Here is a 25,906-nt window from a genome sequence, read left to right as displayed (position 1 = left end):
CTATCTATTGTTTCTGCGACTCTGGAGATATCCTCCTTGTTATTGGGGAGCAAAGTTGTCATGTTTATGCGGTCAGAAACGAATTCCTTCTCGTGAATTCGAGAAAGTTTCTAGTGACCTCTGCGCTAGCTGACATTCATAATTAAGTCTAACATATTCAATAGAGACCTAGTCGACCTCAGTCCTACGTCTACACTATCGTTTATGTTATTCCAATGTGCAGAGCCTATTGGGAATATAGGAACTACACTACAATTCTATTCAGTTGGCAATGTTTAAATATGTCTAGACTTATTTAAGCTTTGCAGTTAAGTTCCGTTTTAAACATGCAATCAAATGCAGGATTTCCCAACGTACTGTTCTAGTCAGGCAGGCCTTACTATAGCTTAATAGCCTGCTGCAAAAGGCCTGCGGCTCGGGGCTAAAACACAGGTTCAGGGCCTTTACCAACCGGTATATCCTGAGGCAGAAAGGCTATACGGCTATTAGGCTTTGGTTGTGTACTGCCTCTGTTACCTTCCTGAAGTTTTCAAATTATGCCCGTGCTCTTGGGAATCACTCCCCGCCTGGAGTGTAATCATAAATCTAGTAGGTAGCAGTCCTATGATTCATACGACTGTCACCCAAGGCACTGGATTGTTGCTGTGTTATCCAGCTAGTATTTCAATGAATGAACTTCCACTCGATATTCACTGTAAAGTGCTAATTTATTTCAAATTCTTCCTCTTTTTCTGTTCAAATCACACATAATTTGGTGTTATCTTAACACAACATTCCTGTTATGCATCATGAATATTCCCATCATTCCAATGCATTTCGGCAATTGGTCGCCTTCATCAGGGAAATGTTCAAAAAAATAAACATAATATGTTGTACTCCTTAATATCAAGAAGTGCCCATGTTTCAATTACATTAAATGCTTACTGGTGATATACTCTGTGGTTTCACTAGTGTGCTGATCGCTCATATATTACGCGCCGTGTCTTCAGCTGTCCATGTCTGAGTCTTAGTTCTCTATTGCTCTGCAGCGCTCTGGAAACGGTCTTCGTGCGGGAGATCAACATGTGTGCTCAGCGCGCGCTTTTCGATAATGTGTTTGTCTTTCGTGCTCGTATTTAGCCCCGTTGTGCATGGTTACTGGTGTCATGTATTTTATTATATACGAGGTCTGTAGTGTATGTTTCCTCAACTCGGTTGTGATTTAGGGATGGTATACTGCGATTACTATAAACGTTAGCCCATCTTCAATGCCTCTTAACTGTTTTACAGCGTTAATAAATAGCGCTGCTGTTCATGCCTACGTTTATATTGCAAAGCTTCCCCCATACGTTCAAACTGACCGCATTAATCTTATCCTTCTGCTCGCGTGTTCGCTCACCTTCGTACTGTGTGTTTCTGCTCCCAAACGCCCCTCGCTGTTTCTTCCTGTTGGCGTCTAAGCGATGTCAGTTAATCGCGGCTCTTACGCTGCGTGACATTGCGCGCATGTTCATTGCTGCTTTAACGAAAACTATTGGATTTACCATTTAAATTCCCTCAAGCCGCACGGCCTTAATGACAGGGTCGAATTTACTTGTTATTTGTAATGCATAGACGCAACAAACAAAGTTCTGTTATCTATTATGAAAACCTGAATCTTTATATTGAAATGAGGCAATCATATGTATTTATATCATGGTGTCAGGCCAGCCCTGCATGTATCAACATTGCACACTAAAAGAACAGTAAACACACCATTTCCACACAGCGCGCAGTGTATTAATAAAGTTTTCACAAAGCAAGAAAACCTGATTTTCGTTAAAGCAGCAATGCGCATGCGCGCAATGTCACGCAGCGTAAGAGCCGCAGTTAACTGACATCGCTTAGACGACAACTCTTCCAGCAAAATACTGGCATAGTATTTAGATTCAATGTCGAGGAGAGCTATCATTCGGAAGTCATTTCTCTTTCCACCTTTATAGATTGGGTGGATAATAGCGCCTTTCCAGGACTCTGGGATGTTGTGGTTTAGCCTACAGTATGAAAACAGGGGGGCCAAGAGGTCCGACCACAAACCTACGTATGATTTAAACATGGCCTGAGGAAGACCGTTAGCCCCAGGAGCTCCTTCTGACCTTGCTTTCCTGATTGTACGGGCAATGTTGTTTCTTAACACATCTGGTGTTGTCAAGGTCTCCGTCAAGGGGTCTTCGCTTTGCTCCATTACGTCAAATGTTTTTGCTTCCAGGACATGATTAGCTAAGTTGTTAGGCTCGGTCTTATCAATGCGTTGGGCTTCAAAAGGTAATAACTCTAAATTAGTTGATGGGGGGCTAGAATGACCGTCCCTGTTTGAGTGGTCGCAGAATGGTTTAGGTACAAACTGAGTCCATTCTTCTGAGGTTATATTTGCGCTACCATGCCCACTTTTACCTAAAGGACCCCTGTTAACTAGAGACCAGAATAAAGTTGGAGTTCTTGCTTGCTTGAACAAGCTTCAGCCAGAACTGATTCAATGTGATTTGTTTGTCCTTGTATATAGATGATTTGAAGGTTTTTCGTGCTCGCTTGTAGTTGTTAAATTAGCTTGTGTTTCATGGGTTTTTCCTAGCCAGGCATAGAGCCAAGTTTCTTTGAGATTTTAACTTTTTTGTTGCTAATGAAATGCGAGGTTGTGTAATGTGCTGACTAGTACGGCTCGTAGACGGAAATTCAGACTTTGATCATCAATTGTTCCACATCAGAGCTTCAGAGGTAAATGCCATGCACTGCAAGGGTTAACCCAGAGAGCTGCCACTCACATTCTCCTGCTTTCACTTCTAGTTTTCTACACAGTTCCGTGGCCGCTGTCACATAACTATTAATGATGCATAAAATGACCAAAACCACAGCCAGCTCTGAAGAATCTTCATTTTGTGCTTGTTAAATAGTTTTGAGTGTGTTGGGTTTATATGTTTTATTACTAATCTCTAAAATTAGCTGAACATACCCTTTTTATTCCAAGCATTGTTCATGGTGTTGATTTTACAGGTAGCATGGCCAGGTATGCTTGGATTTCTTTTTTTATAACTCTCTCACAGAATAAAAACCAACAATGTTTCTTTACTTTTAGTCCACTTTGTGATAGTCTCCCAATGGGTTTCCTGATATTTCATGTTTTTCCTAGCTGTAGGGAAATAAACAATAGCAGAGAATAGACACGTTCATGGATGGTGGAGTGCTCGCTGATGTTTTTTTAGATTTGAAGATTGACAAAAGCTTTTTGCACGTTCACTGTCATGATATGGTTTTTCTGCTGTGTGTCTTCGCTGATGAATCCTTAATGTTGAAGATTGACTAAAACTACTTCCACATTCACTGCACTTGAATGGTTTTTCCCCAGTGTGTGTTCTCTGGTGCCGTTTTAGGTCTGATAAACATATAAAGCTCTTCCCACATTCATTGCACTTGAATGGTTTTTCCCCAGTGTGTGTTCTCTGATGCTGTTTTAGGCTTGATAATCGACTAAAGCTCTTCACACATTCATTGCACTTGAATGGTTTTTCCCCATTGTGTGTTTTCTGATGCCGTTTTAGGTCTGATAAACCTATAAAGCTCTTCCCACACTGATTGCACTTGAATGGTTTTTCCCCAGTGTGTGTTCTCTGATGCTGTTTTAGGTTTGATAATAGACTAAAGCTCTTCACACATTCATTGCACTTGAATGGTTTTTCACCAGTGTGTGTTTTCTGATGCTGTTTTAGGTTTGATAATAGACTAAAGCTTTTCACACATTCACTGCACTGGAATGGTTTTTCTCCAGTGTGTGTTCGCTGATGCATCCTTAATGTTGAAGATTGACTAAAACTATTTCCACATTCACTGCAAAGGTATGGTTTTTCCCCAGTGTGTGTTTTGTGATGCATTTTTAGGGTTGATAATAGACAAAAGCTCTTCAGACATTCACTACACTTGAATGTTTTTTCTCCAGTGTGTGTTCTCTGGTGCTGTTTTAGGTTTGATAAACATATAAAGCTCTTCCCACATTCATTGCACTTGAATGGTTTTTCCCCAGTGTGTGTTCTCTGATGCTGTTTTAGGTGCAATAATCGACTAAAGCTCTTCACACATTCATTGCACTTGAATGGTTTTTCCCCAGTGTGTGTTTTCTGATGCTGTTTTAGGTTTGATAATAGACTAAAGCTTTTCACACATTCACTGCACTGGAATGGTTTTTCTCCAGTGTGCGTTCGCTGATGAATCCTTAATGTTGAAGATTGACTAAAACTACTTCCACATTCACTGCAATGGTATGGTTTTTCCGCAGTGTGTGCTCGCTGATGTGTATGTAGGACTGATAAGCTACCAAATCTCTTCACACAATCACTGCACTGGAATGGTTTTTCTTCAGTGTGTGCTCGCTGATGAATCCTTAATGTTGAAGATTCACTAAAACTACTTCCACATTCACTGCACTTGAATGATTTTTCCACTTTGTGAGTTTTCTCGTGCCGTTTTAGGTTTGATAATTGACAAAAGCTCTTCCCACATTCATTGCACTTGAATGGTTTTTCCCCAGTGTGTATTTTGTGATGCTCTTTCAGGGTTGATAATCGACAAAAGCTCTTCCCACATTCATTGCACTTGAATGGGTTTTCCCCTGTGTGTGTTCGCTGATGACTCATGAGTTTAGATGATTTGGAAAAACTACTTCCACATTCACTGCAAGTGTATGCTTTTTCTTTCTTGGTTAGTGTCTCTGAGTCGGGTATGTATTTTTCTACATCTCTTGACTGTGCTTTCTGAAGGGCCAACATGACTGGTAAAGCACTTGTGTTTTTCTCACACTCCCTGTATGTGTGTGGTATTTTTCTTGTTTGCTTTCAGATTAAACACTAAAATGAAAAGGTCACCAAATACTCACCACACTCATAACGTGTGTAAGGCTGCTTTATGGGTGATTGTGTCTTTAGACTGGATATTTGTTTGGCAAGCTTGCGGGTAAAGATCCATCTTCCTTCTGGTCGGTGCACACTGGGACAGTACTCTTTGTTTTATATAGCAGAACCCTCATTTCTTTCAACTTTCAGTTAACTGTGCTTTTCGCTGGTTGTTGTGGAATGGTCTGAAAGAGTTTACAATACACCCCCAGCAATGAAAAGTAGCCTGATATCACTTTAGGAAGCAGAGTACTGCTGTAACCACCTCACGATCAGAGCTGGTATTGGACATGGTTACATTAGAAGTGGTTGATCAGAGTTGCCTTCCTTTTCTAGAGGCCATTTTTCATCTTCAGGCACGGAGGTGCACAACTGAGACTGGTAGAACCACCGAATTGCCCTTGACGGTACTTCCCAAGATCTGTCAGTTTATGTTCAGGTTCGACTGCCTTTGTCGGCACTTACGTTTTCCTGAATACTGGAACTCCATGTTTCGGACTTTGCTTTTGCAGAGTTACTATCTTCATTATTCTTAAACATTTTGTGCAATCAAGGATTGTTTTCTGTAGGATGTAAAGAGATTTAAATTACTTAAATTGAAAATACCTGAATGTGCATATACAATTTTTAATTGATTGTAAAAGCATCTCATTTATTACTATTGTTGAAACTTATGAAGACATATTTAAGACTCATTCAACCAGACAGAGATATTTGCATAAAAGTTCTTTTAACCCTTTGCAGGCGTTGGACAGCCCCCGGCCGTCCGATGTCACAATGGTAGTGTGCGGAGGACAGCTGGGGCCTGTCCTGACCACGCCTAGTCATAAATCACCCGCACCGCGGCGAAATTCGTGCCGCAGTCAACGGGTTAAACATGCCACATCTTATTTATTTCAGCAAAGGTGTTCATAGAGTAACTTAGCAAAAAAAGGGCGCTCACATAGCACACATATAATAGTTACAGCTTTAGGTAGATGCATATGGTCAAGGTTTTGTTAAAACAAGAACAGTCTTGGAGAAAGAGATGGATCAGGAAGACTCAAGACATCAAGGTGGACATCAGGATGTTGTACCATACATCAAATCTTATTGTTAATGGAGGCGACTGGCTTCATTCACTACTAACTCATTTTTTCGGGAGGATTCCCCTCGCTGTTATCTCAAGGCCTGAATACAGGAGCCTGTTGTGCGCTGATTGTGTTTGGGGCGCTTGTGGCGTAAAGGGGCTCCATCTGGGCCTTGCAGATAAGTTGACTGGGGGCGAGTGCTTGTATTGTCAACGCTCCGTCCATCATTTCCTTTGGTTTTTTCTTGTAGGCCCTGCATCATGTATCAACCCTTTCCCCATTTAAGGTCCCTGCCCAATCTAAAATGGTGGTGCCTCTAAGACTCTAGGAATCTAGATATTGACATAGCCCATGCTAAGTCCTATCATGTTCTATAGCTTCTAAGTATTTCCACCGTGGCGGCCATCTTAGAATGATGTTGTTTACTAATTCTATTTAGAATTCCAGACTGGCTCGGGCTATCGAATTTTTAAGTGCGTTCTAGGCCACTGTTCATCCTATACCCACTATCCCTCTAATCTGGATTCTAGCTTCCTAATTGCAAAATCTAGTTTAACCTAATGTATTTCAACTCCCTTGTTACATTCACAGCTGGGCCCTCTCTTCAGGATTTGCTGATTTCCACATAGTAATCGCATGCATATAACGCTGGGAAGCCCAAAACAGAAAGAGTATCTTCTTCTCTCTGGACGTCTTCTGTCATGATGCTGCTGTTTAATGGGCTGTCTTTGTAGAACGTAGTCATGGAACTTTCCTCCAGCCACCCCATGATTTGCTCCATCCCTTCCTTCCTTCCTTCATCTGACCATCCCCCCTTCTCCTCCACTCCCCTCAGCTTCCCCCCACGTGAGCATGTAGTACTCCGGTCCCTCCCCTCTTTCCACTCTGGAAATTTGGAGCCCTTAGCCATGGATTCCCTTTCTCAAAGATCACTAGACTCCAAACTACACTATCATATTCCACCATAAACTATCTGAAAGCGTATTCAAGAACTGAAAACACAGGCTTCTCAAATGTCTCCCAGAAACCCTTATTTCCACCCCCTATGTCTGCACAAATAAAGGAGCTACCATAAGTGACCTTATCTTTTACACTAAAAGACCAGCACAATGAAGGAAAGCCCTTTGCTCTCTGATCCGGATCACTGAATCCACGAAAACTCCCCAAGGTCTCAGACTCTCGGTAACTCCCTCTATTGTTTGCCGAGCAGAGGCAACCATCTCCTTTATAACAATGGGATTATCCTCATCCAAGCATCTGAACGCAGCCTAGAATTACTTGATGACATTTACCTCACTCATCAAACTCTATGTGATGAATATGTTTCCTCCCTGACCCAAGCTCATCCTAGCCCTTTAGTCATCCCACGGGTACCTCGTTCTGTATCCCCCCTCTCCCCACTACTTGTATTGCTCCACCCCCTTCCCTTCCTCCCTATCCACCTTCATCAGATTACCCAACAGCATTAATTTACCATTACCCTTGCAGCTTGTTTCAACCAACATTTTTCATCATTATAGCCTGAACCCTCATTACACCCCTAGAGCAGCAACCACTGAAATACTCTGACTCGATACTAACACCTTCACCTCATTAGTTATTAAACATTAGATGGTAGAGGTAGTAAACATACATTCGGTAATCCCCATTCAGTACAAAAGAGGTAGATAGTAGTTTATGGATAGCAGAGGTGACTAGGAGTCAACAAAGAATGATCCACGAGGGAATCAGAATGTTTCACAAAGCACATTTATTAAACAGTAGGTGGTTGAAGTGGTAAACACAAATTTGGTATTCGTCTTCAATATAAAACATGTAGGCAATAATATAATATATGGATCACATAGGTGACTAGAGGTCAACATAGAATTAAAGTCTTAGGATGTGAATTTGTTTATTAGAAGCATTTTTACTACTTTTTTGAAGGAGGTAAAGGAAGAGATTCCACGTACCACTGAAGGTAGGGAGTTCCAAACCTTCGGTGCAATCCCTGAGAATGCTCTGCAACCAGTTCTTTTTTTATGGAAGGATTGTGGTTTCAGTAGTGAACTCGCACTTCGCAGTTGTCTGAATCCTCCTGATCGCTCAAACTTTGAGAGCGAAGTAACTGGAGGTATTATTATGCAGGGCATTATGGGTCATGCAAGCTATGTTTAGGTGCATTCTTGCCTCGTAGGGCAGCCATTTCAGAACTTTCAAGGACAGAAAGATGGAGTTATTGCTTTAGTTCCTGATAACAGTTTGGCCGCAACATTAAGCGATGCCAACACTATGACACAATACTCCAACAAATCCTCTCTACGGCACTCTACTCCCCCACTCCGCTCTACGGCACTGTGATCCTTCACTCCACACAATGACACTGTACTCCAACAAATCTTCTCTACGGCACTCTACTCTCCCACTCCACTCCCACTCCACTCTACGACACTGTGATCCTTCAGTCCACACTATGACACTGTACTCCAACAAATCCTCTATGGCACTCTACTCCCCACTCCACTCTACGACACTGATACTTCACTCCACTCTACAACACTGTACTCCAACAAATCCTCTCTACCGCACTCTACTCCCCAACTCCACTCTGCAACGCTATAATCCTTCACTCTACACTATGACACTGTTCTCCATAATTATAAGGGACGTAAACCCCGTGTGTTCAAGACTTTACGTAATTTGATAACAGATCATGGCTTAGTAGATACTTGGAGTAACATGAATCCCGAATTACCAGGCTATACTTTTTACTCGTTTCCACATAGGAAAATGGCCCGTTTAGATTATTTTTTTGCTCCCTTATCGATATTAACGGACACTCGGGTTGAATTATTTCCTAAAGTTACATCTGACCATGCACCAATTGTCTTAAGTATACCTGACTTGAAGATTGCCTATGAGGGGAGAACTTTTACTTTTGATAGAAAACTTTGTCTAGATGAAGAGTTTCAGACGGTTATGTCAAAATGGATAAAGGAATTATTAACGTGAATTTGTGCTCGGCCAGTATAGACATATTATGGGATACATTTAAAGCTTGCTTCAGAGGGGAGGTGATGAGTTTTGGTTATTATCGTCAGAAAAAGTTAAGGGCGGAAATGCAAGATCTGTATACTGCTTTAAAAAATTCGGAGGAGAATCTAATAAAGGAATTTACAAAAAAACTGATAGTCAAAGGGATATAAGAGAAGCGGAGGATAAGGTAGCTAGAAGTCGGGCTAAGATTTCAGGGATCTGGAGTAAAGAAAATGCAAGAAAGTATTTGGTACATAAGAGACAATTGCATGAATATGGTGAGGCAATTAGTAGATCCCTCGCTTTACGGTTAAAGATGCAATCAACATCAAGATCTATTTCTAAACTGCAGGATCAATATGGTAATGTTCAACAAGATCCAGATTAAATTCTAGATATTTTTCAGCAATTCTATACGGAATTATACACGCAACAAATAGTTGACAGAGTAGATTCAAGATTTGATTTGGGGGATTTTATACAACTAAGTGATAATGATAAGGAGTATTTGTATTTGTATTTATTTTATTTGTAAAGCGCTAACATTCATCCTAAAAGGACATCACGGCGCTAAAGAAGAATTACAAGTGATTTAACGGCAACACTTTGGAAATTATTGATCTGGGCTGGGGAAAAGGAATGTTTTTAGTTGTTTCCTAAAAGAAAGGAAACAGTCAGTTGTTCTGAGTTTGTGGGGTAACTCGTTCCATTTTGTTGCGGCAATGTGAGAGAAAGCCCTCTCTCCCATCCTGACAGTCCGAGCTCGGGTGATAGATGCTCTTCCGGACGTCATAGATCGTAGGTTTCTAGAGGGTTTATGAAATCTGATCGTATCATGTAGGATGATGGGGCCTGTATCGTGGAGTACTTTGTGTGAAATACACAACAGTTTAAAAATGGCTCGTTGTCGCATTGGGAGCCAGTGGAGCTCACGCATACATTGTGTTGGAGTGGTTGGAAATCCCTTTTTCTCTGGAAGAGTTAGAATTGGCGGTAAAAAGTCTGGCGAATGGTAAGGCTGCAGGACCAGATTACATTCCTGGTGAAGTCTACAAATTATTTTTTGAGCAACTAAAATATATTATGCTGGATACTTTTAGAACGGCACAAAATGGTAAAGCACCATTGTCATGGAATGATGCTACCATTTTGGTTTTCAGTAAAAAAGGTAAACTTCCAGAAATGCCGGTCTCATACCGCCCGATTTCTTTACTCAACTGTGACAGCAAATTGTACTCAAAAGTTATAGCTAACCGCATCTCTAAAGTTATCACCCCGCTAGTCTCCTTAAACCAACATGGATTTATTCCTAATAGAGGTACAGTGACACATATAAATAAAGTTATAACTCTTTTTGATATCGCTCAGGCAGAAAACCGTGCATTGGCTTCAATATTACTCGATGCTGAGAAAGCGTTTGATCGCGTAGAATGGCACTATTTATGGGAGGTAATGCGAAGATCAGGTTTTGAAGATAAATTTCTGACTGCAGTTCAAGTGTTATACTCTGCCCCTAATGATAGAATTGCAGCAATGGGCAGGAAATCATCATTGATAAAAATCACAAGAGGGACTCGGCAAGGATGCCCGTGTTCGCCATTATTGTTTGCCTTATTTATTAATCCTTTACTAAATAGACTATCCAACACCCCATCAATTACACCATTCATAGCGCAAAACATATCCCACACAGTATTTGCTTATGCAGACGATGTTGCAGTGGTTAATGTTAATCCAGACGAGGCGCTAATAGAGATTGAGCGGTTGGCCCTTGAATTTGGTTTATTATCAGGATACAAATTAAACTCTGCAAAGACACAAGTTTTATGTACCGGTAATATTCAAACTAGCGACCCTAGAGTTGTATCCGAAGTAACGTACCTTGGTATCATAATCAAGACTTCTATGAAAGATATAGTTGAAACCAATTGGGTCAGCACACTTCAACATATCAAGCATTTGTTAGACATATGGGGACACTTGCAATTAACAATTATTGGCAGAGGGAACATCATTAAAATTAGTATTTTATCAAAAGTTCTATATCTCTTTAGAGCTATACCTCTAGAGATTCCACCACATTACAGTCAACAGTTGCAATCTGTATGTGCGAGAATTCTTTGGGCTCCGGGAAAATCCCGTCGGGCAATGAGACTCGAGAGAGGTGGTCGGGCTATCCCCGATTTCTTGCTATATTTCTATGTATGCTTTTTACAAAGATTGCGACTGTTACTAACCGGGGAATCGGTAGAGGATATGGCAGAGGCACCATCCATATTTTATTTATTGCTAGGGACTCACGCTAGTTGAAGGCAACTATTATAAGAGAACACTATATAAAGTTCTGGAATCCGCCTATGCAGTTTGGAGGAAGGTCTCCAGAATGATAAATTTAGGGAAACTGACACATTACACACCGTTCGATGAATTGAAAATACTACCCTCTATCTTTTGGGACCGGGTTGCTAAAGAATGGATGCATAGGGGGGTAACGCAAATTGGGGATATTTGAAACAGATGGGTCGATTGCAACTTATGAGAGCTTGACATCAAAAAATCAATGAACTAAATCATCCTTCTTTAAATATCTGCAAGTAAGGGATTTTGTAAATCGAAGGCATATTCTACCTGATACTGTTCCTATAGTAGAGGCTATTCGTACATAGAAAAAAATTGGACTTCTGTAGAATATATTAATGGATGATAGACCTGATGACTTACAGAAGTTCAACGTGTATTGGCAGCATCAACTGGGGGAACCTGGTCTAAGTATAGAAGATGCAATGGTGATGTCCAGGGAAGCGCTCTTATCGGCTAACTTGAAGGCTCAGTTTTTTAAGACTGTGCTTAGATTATATTACACTCCAGAGCGGATGAAGAAGTGGGGCTCACAATATGACGGGAAATGCTTCCGTTGTAAAAATGATAATGCTGATAGTATTCATATATTTTTTAGCTGTACTAAACTGCACCCATTGTTGACTCATATTGAAAATGTTCTCACTATGATTACAAAGACTACTGAGAAGATTTCTCCAGCACATATGCTACTCGGAACAGGGGATAACGTGAAGAAGGGAACTGTTATATACAAATATAGGTATGTGTTTTGTGGCTATGACTGCCGCACGTCTTTGTATCGCCTCTGATTGGTTACAAGAGGAACCTCCCGCATTTGAATTTTGGAGAGCTAAATTATATAATCTTTACGAGTTGGAGTGGAATCTGTATGCTTTAAAGGGGGCAAAGAAACAGAGACTTGGTATGTTAATTTGGGGTGCAATTCATGAACATTTAGCAATGTGAAATGTTGATTGGTTAATCGGCTGTATAAATGCTCTCATATTGAATTTTATGATTTGTTACATATATGTTTTGTATATGCTGATGACTTGTCCCATTGGGAGAACAATAAAAAATTTAAAAATGAAAGACACTGTGCTCCAACAAATCCTCTCTATGACACTCTACTCCCACACTCCACTCTACGACACTGTGATCCTTGACTCCACACTATGATACTGTGCTCCAACAAATCCACTCTATAGAACTATACGCCCCTACTCCACTCTAAGACACAGTGATTCTTCACTACACATTATGACCCTATACTGCAACAAATCCTCTCTACGGCACTCTACTCCCTCACTCTACGACACTGTGATCCTTCGCTCCACTCTACAACATTGTACTCCAACAAATCCTCTATACGGCACTCTACTACCCCACTCCACACTATGGCACTGTGATCCTTCATTACACACTATGACACTGTAATCCAATAAATTCTATCTACGGCACTTAACGCCCCCACTCCACTCTGCGACACTGTGATCTTTCACTACACACTATGACACTGTACTCCACCAAATCCTCCCTAAGGCGCTCTACTCCCCCACTGCACTCTAAGACACTGATCCTTCGCTCCACACTACGACACTATACTCCAATAAATCCACTCTACGACACTGTGCTCCAACAAATCCTCTCTATGGCACTCTACTCCCCCACTCCACTCTACAACGCTATAATCCTTCACTCTACACTATGACACTGTGCTCCAACAAATCCTCTCTATGCCACTCTACTCCCACACTCCACTCTACAACGCTATAATCCTTCACTCTACACTATGACACTGTGCTCCAACAAATCCACTCTATAGCACTTTACTCCCACATTCCACTCTACGACACTGTGATCCTTCACTTCACACTATGACACTGTACTCCAATAAATTCTCTCTACGGAACTATACGCTCCCACTCCACTCTATGGCCATGTCTGAACTGGGGTGGCAGAGTAGGCTAAAGAACGGTGATGGATTAAACCCAGATCTGTTGACTGGGTGTGAGTGTTTGATTGGTTCAGATGCTCCGTCCATCACCACCCCCTTTTGTACCGCTTTGTTCGCCATTAGTAGGCAGGGTATGCTCAGACCCGAGTCCCTCGCTCACTTTGCCACTGGATTCAAGCAAGCAGGGCTGAAGACGGCTGAAATGCAAGAAACCAGTCCTCAGAAGCTTGTTTCCGGTCCAGGGAAGGCATGGCTTGGCAGTTCGGGCTGGACTGTTCCCATGAGGCACAGGGTCAGACTGATTTGCATATGGCCATGTCTGCACTGGGGTGGCAGAGTGGGCTAAAGAACAGTGATGGATTAAACCCAGATCTGTTGACTGGGTTTGAGTGTTTGATTGGCTCAGATGCTCCGTCCATCACCACCCCCTTTTGGACCGCTTTGTTCGCCATAAATTGGCAGGGCATGCTCAGACGTAAGTCCCTCGCTCACATTGCCACTGGATTCAAGCAAGCCAGGCTGATATGACAGAAACCGGTCCTCTGAAGCTTGTTTCCGGTCCAAGGAAGGCATGGCTTGGCAGTTCGGGCTGGACTGTTCCCATGAGGCACAGGGTCAGACTGATTTGCATATGGCCATGTCTGAACTTGGGTGGCAGAGTGGGCTAAAGAAAGGTGATGGATTAAACCCAGATCTGTTGACTGGGTGTGAGTGTTTGATTGATTCAGATGCTCCGTCCATCACCACCCCCTTTTGTGCCGCTTTGTTCGCCATAAGTTGGCAGGGTATGCTCAGACGTGAGTCCCTCGCTCACTTTGCCACTGGATTCAAGCAAGCCGGCTGAAGACGGCTGAAATGCCAGAAACCGGTCATCAGAAGCTTGTTTCAAGTCCAGGGAAGGCATGGCTTGGCAATTCGGGCTGGACAGTTCCCATGAGGCACAGGGTCAGACTGATTTGCATATGGCCATGTCTGAACTGGGGTGGCAGAGGGGGCTAAAGAACGGTGATGGATTAAACCCAGATCTGTTGACTGGGTGTGAGTGTTTGATTGGTTCAGATGCTCCATCTATCACCACCCCCTTTTGAACCGCCCACTTCACTCTAAGACAAAGTGATTCTTCACTACATACTATGACACTATACTGCAACAAATCCTCTCTACGGCACTCTACTCCCCCACTCCACTTGACGACCCGGTGATCCTTCACTTCACACTATGACACAATACTCCAAAAAATCATCTCTACGGCACTCTACTCTCCCACTTCATTCTATGACACTGTACTCCAACAAATAATCTCTACAGCACTCTACTCCCCTACTCCACTCTACGACTCTGTGATCCTTCGCTCCACTCTAGGACACTGTACTCCAACAAATCCTCTCTACCACACTCTACTCCCACACTCCACTCTACGACACTTTGAATCCTTCACTCCAGTCTATGGCACTGTACTCCAACAAATCCTCTTGTCGGCATGCTACTCCCCCACTGCACAACACTGTGATCCTTCGCTCCGCTCTACAACACTGTACCCTAACAAATCTTCTTTACGGCACTCTACTCCCCCACTCCACTCTACAATATTGTGAACCGTCATTACACACTATGACGCTGTACTCCAACTAATTCACTCTACGACACTCTTCTGCCCGACTCCACTCTACGACACTGTGATCCTTCCCTCCACACTATGACACTGTACTCCAACAAATTCTCTCTATGCCACTCTACTCCCCGACTCCACTCTACGGCACTGTGATCCTTCCCTCCACACTATGACACTGTACTCCAACAAATCCTCTCTACCGCACTCTACTCCCCCACTCCACTCTACGACGCAATGATCCTTCACTCCACACTATGACACTTTATTCTAACAAATCCTCTTGATAGCACTCTACGCCCCCACTCCACTCTGCAACACTGTGATCTTTCACTACACACTATGACACTGTACTCCACCAAATCCTCCCTACGGCACTCTACTCACCCACTCCACATCACTGTGATCCTTCACTCCAGTCTACGACACTGTACTCTAACAATTCCTCTCTATGGCACTCTACTCCCCCACTCCATGACACTGTTTTCTTTCACTCTACTCTACAACACTGTACTCCAACAAATCTTCTCTACGGCAGTACTCCCCCACTTTACGACACTTTATGGCACTCTACTCTCCCACTCCACTCTACAACACTGTAATCCTTCCCTCCACACTATGACACTGTACTCCAACAAATTCTCTCTACAGCACTCTACTCGTTCACTCCAGTCTACGACACTGTGATCCTTCACTCCACACTACGACAATGTACTCTAACAAATCTTCTCTATGGCACTCTACTACCCCACTCCACTCTACGGCACTGTGATCCTTCGCTCCAAACTGACACTGTACTCAAATAAATCCTCTCTATGGCATTCTACTACCCCACTCCACTCTGTGACACTGATCTTTCACTAAACACTATGATACTGTACTCCACCAAATCCTCTCTACGATACTCTACTCCCCCACTCCACTCTACAACGCTATAATCCTTCACTCTACAATATGACACTGTGCTCCAACAAATCCTCTCTATGGCACTCTATCCCACTGCACTCTACGGCACTGTGATCCTTCACCCCACACTATGACACTGTACTCTACCAAATCCTCCCTAAGGAACTCTACTCCCCAACTCCACTCTCCGACACTGTGATCCTTCGCTCCACTCTACGACACTGTACACCAACAAATCCTCCCTAAGGCACTCTACTCCCCCACTCCACTCTACAACACTGAGATCCTTCACTTCACACTAAGACACTGTACACCAACAAATCCTCTCTATGGCACTCTACTCCCCCACTCCACTCTATGGTACTGTGATCCTTCACTCTACACTATGACACTGTACTCCAATAAATCCTCTCTACAGCAATTTGCGCCCCCACTCCACTCTGCAACACTGTGTTCCTTCCCTCCACACTGGGACACTGTACTCCAACAAATCCTCTCTACAGCACTCTACTCCCTAACTCCACTCTACGACACAGTGATCCTTCACTCCACTCTACGACAGAGTACTCCAACAAATCCTCTCTACTGCATTCTAATCCCCCACTCCACTCTCCGACACTGTGATCCTGCGCTCTACTCTACGACACTGTACTCCAACAAATCCTCTCTACGGCACTCTACTCTTCCACTCTACTCTACAACACTGTGATCTTTCACTCCAGTCTATGAAACTGAACTCCAACAAATCCTCTCTACGGCACTTTACTCCCCCACTCTACTCTACGGCACTGTGATCCTTCACTCCACACTATGACACTGTACTCCAACAAATCCTCTCTACGACACTCTACTTCTCCACTCCACTCTACAACACTGTGATCGTTCGTTCCACTCTAGGACACTGTACTCCAACAAATCCTCTCTATGGCACTCTACTCCCCCACTCCACTCTACAACACTGATCTGTCACTCCAGTCTATGAAACTGAACTCCAACAAATCCTCTCTACGGCACTTTACTCCCCCACTCTACTCTACGGCACTGTGATCCTTCACTCCACACTATGACACTGTACTCCAACAAATCCTCTCTACGACACTATACTTCTCCACTCCACTCTACAACACTGTGATCGTTCGTTCCACTCTAGGACACTGTACTCCAACAATTCTTCTCTATGGCACTCTACTCCCCCACTCCATGACACTGTTTTCTTTCACTCTACTCTACAACACTGTACTCCAACAAATCTTCTCTACAGCAGTACTCCCCCACTCTACGACACTTTATGGCACTCTACTCTCCCACTCCACTCTACAACACTGTAATCCTTCCCTCCACACTATGACACTGTACTCCAACAAATTCTCTCTACAGCACTCTACTCGTTCACTCCAGTCTACGACACTGTGATCCTTCACTCCAGACTACGACAATGTACTCTAACAAATCTTCTCTATGGCACTCTACTACCCCACTCCACTCTACGGCACTGTGATCCTTCGCTCCAAACTGACACTGTACTCAAATAAATCCTCTCTATGGCACTCTACTACCCCACTCCACTCTGTGACACTGATCTTTCACTAAACACTATGATACTGTACTCCACCAAATCCTCTCTACGATACTCTACTCCCCCACTCCACTCTACAACGCTATAATCCTTCACTCTACAATATGACACTGTGCTCCAACAAATCCTCTCTATGGCACTCTATCCCACTGCACTCTACGGCACTGTGATCCTTCACCCCACACTATGACACTGTACTCTACCAAATCCTCCCTAAGGAACTCTACTCCCCAACTCCACTCTCCGACACTGTGATCCTTCGCTCCACTCTACGACACTGTACTCCAACAAATCCTCCCTAAGGCATTCTACTCCCCCACTCCACTCTACAACACTGAGATCCTTCACTTCACACTAAGACACTGTACACCAACAAATCCTCTCTATGGCACTCTACTCCCCCACTCCACTGTATGGTACTGTGATCCTTCACTCTACACTATGACACTGTACTCCAATAAATCCTCTCTACAGCAATTTACGCCCCCACTCAACTCTGCAACACTGTGTTCCTTCCCTCCACACTGTGACACTGTACTCCAACAAATCCTCTCTACAGCACTCTACTCCCTAACTCCACTCTACGACACAGTGATCCTTCACTCCACTCTACGACAGAGTACTCCAACAAATCCTCTCTACTGCATTCTAATCCCCCACTCCACTCTCCGACACTGTGATCGTTCGTTCCACTCTAGGACACTGTACTCCAACAATTCCTCTCTACGGCACTCTACTCTTCCACTCTACTCTACAACACTGTGTTCCTTCACTCCACTCTAGGACACTGTACTCCAACAAATCCTCTCTATGACACTCTACTACCCCACTCCACTCTACGGCACTGTGATCCTTCACTACACACTAGAGGCCCCGGTAACACTTCTGGGCAAGCTGCAAAGGGTGCAGAACATTGCTGCCAAACTCGCCTTCTTTCGCGCCTACCATAGCTCTTCTACGGCAGCGCTGCGAGAACTTCATTGGCTGCCGGTCCATCTACGGGTGCGCTACAAAGCAGCGTGTATTGGGTTCAGGGCTATTCATGGCCTGGGCCCAATTCCTTTGCGGCGAATGTTTGCCTGGTATTGTCCATCTCGAGCTTTACGCTCCTCGTCGTCCAGGCTACTGGTAGTTCCGCGCTTCCAGAGAGTGAGGATGGGCGGCCGCTCGTTCAGAGTAGCGGCGGCCAAACTCTGGAACTCTCTGCCAATATCCTTGAGACGCCTTGAAGATCTTCTAGCCTTTAGAAAGGCTTTGAAAACTCACCTTTTTCCCAGGATAGGTTGAGCTACTGTTTTCGCTGGATTATGGGTCAAAAGCGCCAGGATGCCCTTGGTGGTGACAGGTTGCGCTATACAAGTATGCTACAATACAATACTATGACACTGTACTCCAATAAATTCTCTCTACGGCACTTAACGACCCCACTCCACTCTGCGACACTGTGATCTTTCACAACACACTATGACACTGTACTCCACCAAATCCTCCCTAAAGCGCTCTACTCCCCCACTCCACTCTACCACACTGTGATCCTTCGCTCCACTCTACAACACTGTACTTCAACAAATCCGCTCTACGGCACTCTACTCCCCCACTCTACTCTACAACGCTATAATCCTTCACTCTACACTATGACACTGTACTCCAACAAACCCTCTCTATGGCACTCTACTCCCCCACTCCAATCTATGATACTGTGATCCTTCACTCCACACTATGACACTGTACTCCAATAAATCCTCTCTACGGAACTATATGCCCCCACTCCATAAAAAACAGTGATCCTTCACTACACACTATGACACTATACTCCAACAAATCCTCTCTACGACACTCTACTCCCTCACTCCACTCTACGACACTGTGATCCTTCTCTTCACTCTACGACACTGTACTCCAACATATCCTCTCTACGGCACTCTACTCCCCCACTCCACTCTACGACACTGTGTTCCTTCACTCCACTCTACGACACTGTACTCCAGCATATCCTCTATACGGCACTCTACTTCCAAATTCCACTCTGCGACACTGTGATCCTTCGCTCCACTATATGATACTGTGATCCTTCGCTCCACTCTATGATACGGTACTCCAACAAATCCTCTCTACGGCACTCTACGACACTGTGATCGTTCACTCCACTCTACAACACTGTACTCCAACAAATCCTCTCTACAGCACTCTACTCCCTCACTCTACTCTACCACACTGTGATCCTTAACTGCACTCTACGACACTGTACTCCAACAAATCCTCTTTATGGCACTCTACTTCCCCACTCCACTCTACGAAACTGTGATCCTTCACTCCACTGTACGACACTGTACTCCAACAAATCCTCTCGTCGGCACTCTACTGCCTCACTCCCCCTTTCCATTCTACAACACTGTGATCCTTCGCTCCGATCTATGACACTGTACTCCAACAAATCATCTCTATGCCACTCTACTACCCCACTCCACTCTACGGCACTGTGATCTTTCACTACACACTATGATACTGTAGTCCTCCCTACGGCACTCTACTCCCTCACTCCACTCTAAGACATTGTGATCCTTCACTCCACACTACAACACTGTACTCCAACAATTCTTCTCTACGGCACTCTACTCCCCCACTCCACTCTACGACACTGTGTTCCTTCACTCCACTCTACGACACTGTACTCCAACGAATCCACTCTACGACACTGTACTCCAACAAATACTCTCTACGGCACTCTACTTCTCCACTCCACTCTACAACACTTTGATCCTTCACTCCACTCTAGGACACTGTACTCCAACAATTCTTCTCTACGGCACTCTACTCCCCCACTCCACTCTACGACACTGTGTTCCTTCACTCCACTCTACGACACTGTACTCCAACGAATCCACTCTACGACACTGTACTCCAACAAATACTCTCTACGGCACTCTACTTCTCCACTCCACTCTACAACACTTTGATCCTTCACTCCACTCTACGACACTGTACCCCAACGAATCCACTCTACGACACTGTACTCCAACAAATACTCTCTATGGCACTCTACTCCCCCACGCCACTCTACGACACTGTGATCCTTCACTCCACTCTAAGACACTGTACTCCAACAAACCCTCTTGTCTGCACTCTACTCCCCCACTCCACACTACAACACTGTGATCCTTCGCTCCACACTATGACACTTTTCTCCAACAAATCCTCTTGATGGCACTCTACTACCCCACTCTACGGCACTGTGATCCTTCACCACACTCTACGACACTGTACTCCAACAAATCCTCTCTACGGCACTCTACTCCCCCACTCCACTCTCCGACACTGTAATCCTTCGCTCCACTCAATGACACTGTACTCCAACAAATCCTCTCTATGGCACTCTACTCCACCACTCCACGCTACAACACTGTGATCCTTCACTCCAGTCTACGACACTGTACTCCAACAAATCCACTCTATGACACTGTACTCCAACAAATCGTCTCTACGGCACACTAGTCTCCCACTCCACTCTATGACACTGAGATCCTACCCTCCACACTATTACACTGTACTCAACACATCATCTCTACGGCACTCTACTACCTCACTCCACGACACTGTGATCCTTCGCTCCACACTATGACACTGTGCTCGTACAAATCCTCTCTATGGCACTCTACTCCCCCCACTCCACTCTACAACACTGTGATCCTTTACTCCACACTATGATACTGTACTCCAATAAATCCTCTCATCGGCACTCTATGCCCCCACTCCACTCTATGACACTGTGATCCTTCACTACACACTATGACACTGTACTTCACCATATCCTCTCTATGGCACTCTACTCCCCCACTACACTCTATGTTAGACCTGGCACCTTGGTGTGAGTTTCCCTTCCACTTTTTGCTGATGTGCCTCAGATGTTTTGCTGGTATTCGCTGCTCAGGGTACTGCGCCACGGCCAATCCTTGCCACAGTGCAAGTGCTCCCAATGTAAAGTGTATCCGTAATTGACTTCCATGATTGGCTTATTCGGGTTACTGTCAGTCCCCAGTAACGTGCACTACGCTTGCCAGGGCTTGTAACTACAAATGTTGCTAGAGGGCCTGCAGCGCTGGTTGCGCCACCCACAGAAGCGGCCTCGTAAAATGTGTCTAGGGTCTGCCATTGCAGAACCTGCGTACAGTTTGGTACTGTCACGCTGACGGTCCCTTAACCTTCCCTTAACTTCATATCAGTCACCCCTATGGTAGGCCCACGGGCAGGGTGCATTGTAAGCATAAGGTAGGACAAGCCCGGATGTGTGTGGCATGTCCTAATAGTGAATTACCGGCCTTTTCGTTCTTCATTATTGAAGGGCTACCTGTTCTCATAGGCCAGAATGAGCTGCCGGAACAATTACACGCTATAGTCTAGACAGGCTCAGGAAACACGGTGGCATGTCAAGTTTAGTATGCATGAACTCAGAATAATAAAATACTTCCTTTAGCAAGGTTTGTTTTAATATCCTGGGTTTGCAAATGCTACGCCGTAGAGAGCCCCGCTCAAGCTTGAGTCGCTCTCCGCTTCAGTGTCGGGCCGCCCGCTCTCCTGTCACCTCGCCTGCTACGGAGCGCGTCGTGCACCTCTCATCTTCTCCAGCCGGAATCTGCACGGAGCGCATCCGATAGCCTCGGACGGTCCGTACGTCGATACGTACACGACTTCCTCGCTTTGCCCTCCTGCATACCAAGACCGTGCCGCACCTCAAGAAGGCCTTCCGTCCTGGAGGCCCGGTGCTGCACCTGTCTGCTTAAGAACGCAATGCCCCACACAGATCCACAGGTACGATCCTGCGTGCTAAAAAGTAGTATGTCCCGTAGGCCTGAACGGCGCCTCGCCCCGTGAGCTGCTCAAGACCCTGGATCGCCAACCCTCCACACCGTCCTGCTCACACGCCTCGCACCTAGAGGGGGCTCCGAGCCAGATACAGCTTCGGAGAACCGTTGGCCTCGTCCTGGGTACGCCCTCACCAGTGGTCGCGCCTGCAACGCCTCAAACGCTCAACACAAGGTACACTTGAACTCGATCCCGAGTTCACATCGGATCCAGGGTCCGCAACGTTCGTTTTCCCTGTCATCCGACATTTCATCAACGGGTCGCCTCACCAGCGCGCAGCACGCCTCGACCCTCAACGTACCTTGTTGACCAACGAACACTTAAGAACTATTGCCTATTTAAATCTTGTGGCCTCAATCGCTAAACCTTATACGGTCTTGTGATAATCCTGCATATGAAATATTTTTACATAAAGTCTACGTATTTTTGATACAACCTTACGACTGGTGTCAGTCTGTGGTGGGTCATTGGGGTTTGCTGTATGTGATCATAAATGCTTAACTAACTAACGCCCTGAGGATTAGCCTTGCCTGCTCGCGCCACGCAACCTAGAGGGTGAGCAGGGGTTATCTATACGGAGTAGTTCCCTTGCCTTGACTAGAGGAGATGGTCCCTGCTTGTCACAAGTGTATACCTGTGCCAACCACAGACCCCCGATTCTAACATTGGATGCAGGGGTAAGGATTTCGGATTTGCATTCATGATCAATGTACAGTAAATTACTGATCACCACATAGTGAGAGCAGACCTATAACAAAGCCACAGATGTATTGTCTTTTATTCTTGTCAAGAGATCTCGCATCACCGAATCATGCCTGGTTCACTTCCCGCAAGAGCAGCTTCTGTCATCTCTGGAGTAGACGATGCCGATTGGGACGGGCTTGAAAGCTACAAGATGGAGCAACTGAAAAGTTACTGCCTAAAGTTCCGAGTCGCCCAGACAGGGTGCAAAAGTAAAGCCCAACTCGTCAAGGCACTGAGAGACTGGAAAGAATTGAGAGAACCAGAGAATCAGCTGGCGGTGGATCCACCAGATTGCCTTGTCGAGGTGCACGGAGTCCTGTCGTATTCGGAGATGGCGGACAGGGCTGCAACCAGAGCACATGAGGTAGAGATGGCAAGATTACATGGACAGATGGAGATGGAGAAGCACCGATTAGCCATGGAGGAAAAGAAACTCCAGTTAGATCACGACGTGAGATTGAAGGAGTTAGAACTGAAAGCAAAAAGTTTGGAGACAACTCCCTCTGGCGGCAGCACATTGCTGATGCAGGTAGAGTCAAGGGTCTACCTACCGAAAGATGTGGTTAAGGAATACTTTAAGGGGGTTGACATAGGGCAATAGTTTCGGGCCTACGAGGTAGCCATGTCCTCCCACGGGTCCCTGAGAAAGATTGGGGAGCGGGATTGTGGGGACGGTTTATTACTGAAGGGTGGGACACCCTACTAGATCTTCCCTCCCAAGCCTATAATTCCTATCCCCACATGAAAGAGGCCCTAGTAACCAGGTTTGGGTTAGCCCCGGAAATGTATCAACAGAGGTTTAGGGGCTGTACTAAGATTCCTGGGGGTACGTATGTGGAGTATGTGACCTTTTTCTGCAGAGCACTGGATGGTTGGGTGAAGGGTAGCAAAGTGGATAATTTTCAAGGGCTTCTTGATTTAATGGCGTGGGAGCACTTGTCCAGTAATTGTTTTCCTGAGCTACGCCAGCACCTGATTGATAGCAAGCTGTCCAACCAGAGGAAGCTTGCTGAGGTGGCGGACCGCTGGCTCAGCACCAGGGTCCACAAGGGTCCAGTGGGAGACTCAACCAAAGGCGGGCAGGGTCCCCAGCAGAAGAGTGGGGGGGACAGGGGTAAACAGAAAGGGTTCCACAAAGGCCCCCAAAGTAATCCCCAAGGGAACCAAGGGAAAGGTTCTCAGCCTCCCCACCACCGAAGTACACCGGGGCTCCGACAGGTAAACCTGTTCAGAGAGGGGCCCCTCACCTGTTTTAGGTGTGGTGACCTGGGTCATGTTGCCAGTTATCCTAATTGTCGCCTATTTGGTAAACCAGCACCCACAGGTGCTCCACCCCGGCAAATGGCTAGTGTTAATTTTGGGGAGGAAGTAGCAGTCCCTGGGGGTGGAGATCTTGTTCAGATGACCCTAGTCTCGCTAGGAGACAGTGAGATGGTCCCTGAGAACTACCTGCCCTCTAACACTAAGAAATATGGGCAGGTAGTGACCATCAATGGTAAGAAAGCGGAGGCTCTTAGAGACACAGGAGCCAGTGTGACTGCAGTGCGGCAGCACCTGGTGTCTCAGGAGCAAGTCGTACCTCATGTCTACTCATGTTTTGTCAATGCTGACAACACCGAGAGCCGTTGTCCAATGGCTCAGGTTCCCTTTAAGTGGGGGGGGGATCTCTGGTACTCTGCAGGTTGCTGTGAGAACTGCCATGCCTGTTGACTTTTTGCTAGGGAACGATATGGAGGACTCCCCTTGGGAAAAGGTGGAGAAGAAGGCTCACCTGCGGATGGTGGTTCTATCTGACTGGCCAAGTGTGACCACCCGGTCAATGGCAGGATCAAGAGATCCTGGAGCCTGAAGGAGAGGCCCAGGAACTGGCCTTAGAGAGAAGGCGCAGGGGCGCCGACAGCCGGTCCCCGAAGTTCCCATGGCCCAGGAGGAGGCAGACCCCGAGGGGGATGCCCTGGAGCCTACCGGGGAACAGATCACCACATTGAGGGACCTGCCTGAGCTGACCCATTGGCAGCAAGAAGGAGGCCCCTCCAGGGAGGAATTCTGCAGGGAGCAGAAAGAATGCCCTTCTCTCGTGGGTATGCAGCAGCAGGCTGCAGACCAGGCCAATTGTGTTCAGTCCGGAAAACACTTAGTCTACTGGGAGAATGACCTCCTATACTCCGAGCCTAAGGTTGCTGGACCTGGGTCAGCCCGTGCGCTGATGGTACCCCAGAAGTTCAGAGCCTTCCTACTTGGGCTGGCTCACGATGTACCTTTAGCAGGACATTTGGGGATAGACAAGACCTATGACAGGCTTGTCACCCACTTTTAGTGGCCCCAAATGCACAGGAGCCCAGATGCTCACTGCAGGACCTGTCAGACTTGCCAGGCAAGTGGCAATAGCGGAGGGAGGCACAAGGCACCTCTGCAAAACTTCCCCATGGTCAGTACGACATTCCAGCGAGTGGGTATTACCATTGTCGGGCCTCTGGACCCCAAGACAGGCATGGGCAACAGGTTCATCCAGATCTTGGTGGACCATGCCACCCGGTACCCTGAAGCCATCACTCTGAGGACAGTGACGGCCCCCGTGGTGGGACAAGCACTGATGGGAATTTTCTCAAAGAGTGTGATTCCCTCTAGAGGTGGTGAGTGACAGGGGCACCAATTTCATATCCAAATATATGAAATCCCTTTGGCAAGAGTGTGGGGTAACCTACAAGTTCACCGCACCTTACCACCCCCAAGGAAATGGGTTGGTAGAGAGATTCAACCGAACCTAAAAAGGCATGATCATGGGCCTAGACGGACCAATGAGGCATAAGTGGGACGTCCTCTTGCCATGCCTTCTCTTTGCATACCGAGAGGTACCACAGAAGTCGCTCGGGTTCAGTCCCTTCGAGTTTCTGTACGGTCACCCGGTCAGAGGACTTCTGAGTCTGGTTC

At 45.6% G+C, this 25,906-nt stretch overlaps 1 protein-coding gene across 5 annotated transcripts in view; it reads right to left on the bottom strand.

Annotated features, from left to right (window-relative positions):
- Positions 1-25,906, bottom strand: part of LOC147701095 (uncharacterized) — a 178,538-nt gene that overhangs the window by 16,586 nt on the left and 136,046 nt on the right. For 4 of the 5 annotated variants that reach the window (XM_086929875.1, XM_086929876.1, XM_086929878.1 and 1 more), the window contains one exon: positions 689-5,461. In XM_086929875.1, the coding sequence (XP_086786001.1) occupies positions 3,183-4,775 (1,593 nt within the window). In that variant the 5' untranslated portion in view covers positions 4,776-5,461 and the 3' untranslated portion in view covers positions 689-3,182. Of the gene's footprint in view, positions 1-688; positions 5,462-25,906 lie in introns of those variants that run through there. The other variant, XR_015297434.1, reaches the window with a different exon arrangement.

Source organism: Lissotriton vulgaris, chromosome 7, assembly GCF_964263255.1.
Source record: "Lissotriton vulgaris chromosome 7, aLisVul1.2, whole genome shotgun sequence".
NCBI lineage: Eukaryota > Metazoa > Chordata > Amphibia > Caudata > Salamandridae > Lissotriton > Lissotriton vulgaris.
The sequence above is the reverse complement of the archived record's forward strand: the minus strand, read 5'-3'. Positions and strand labels throughout refer to the sequence as shown.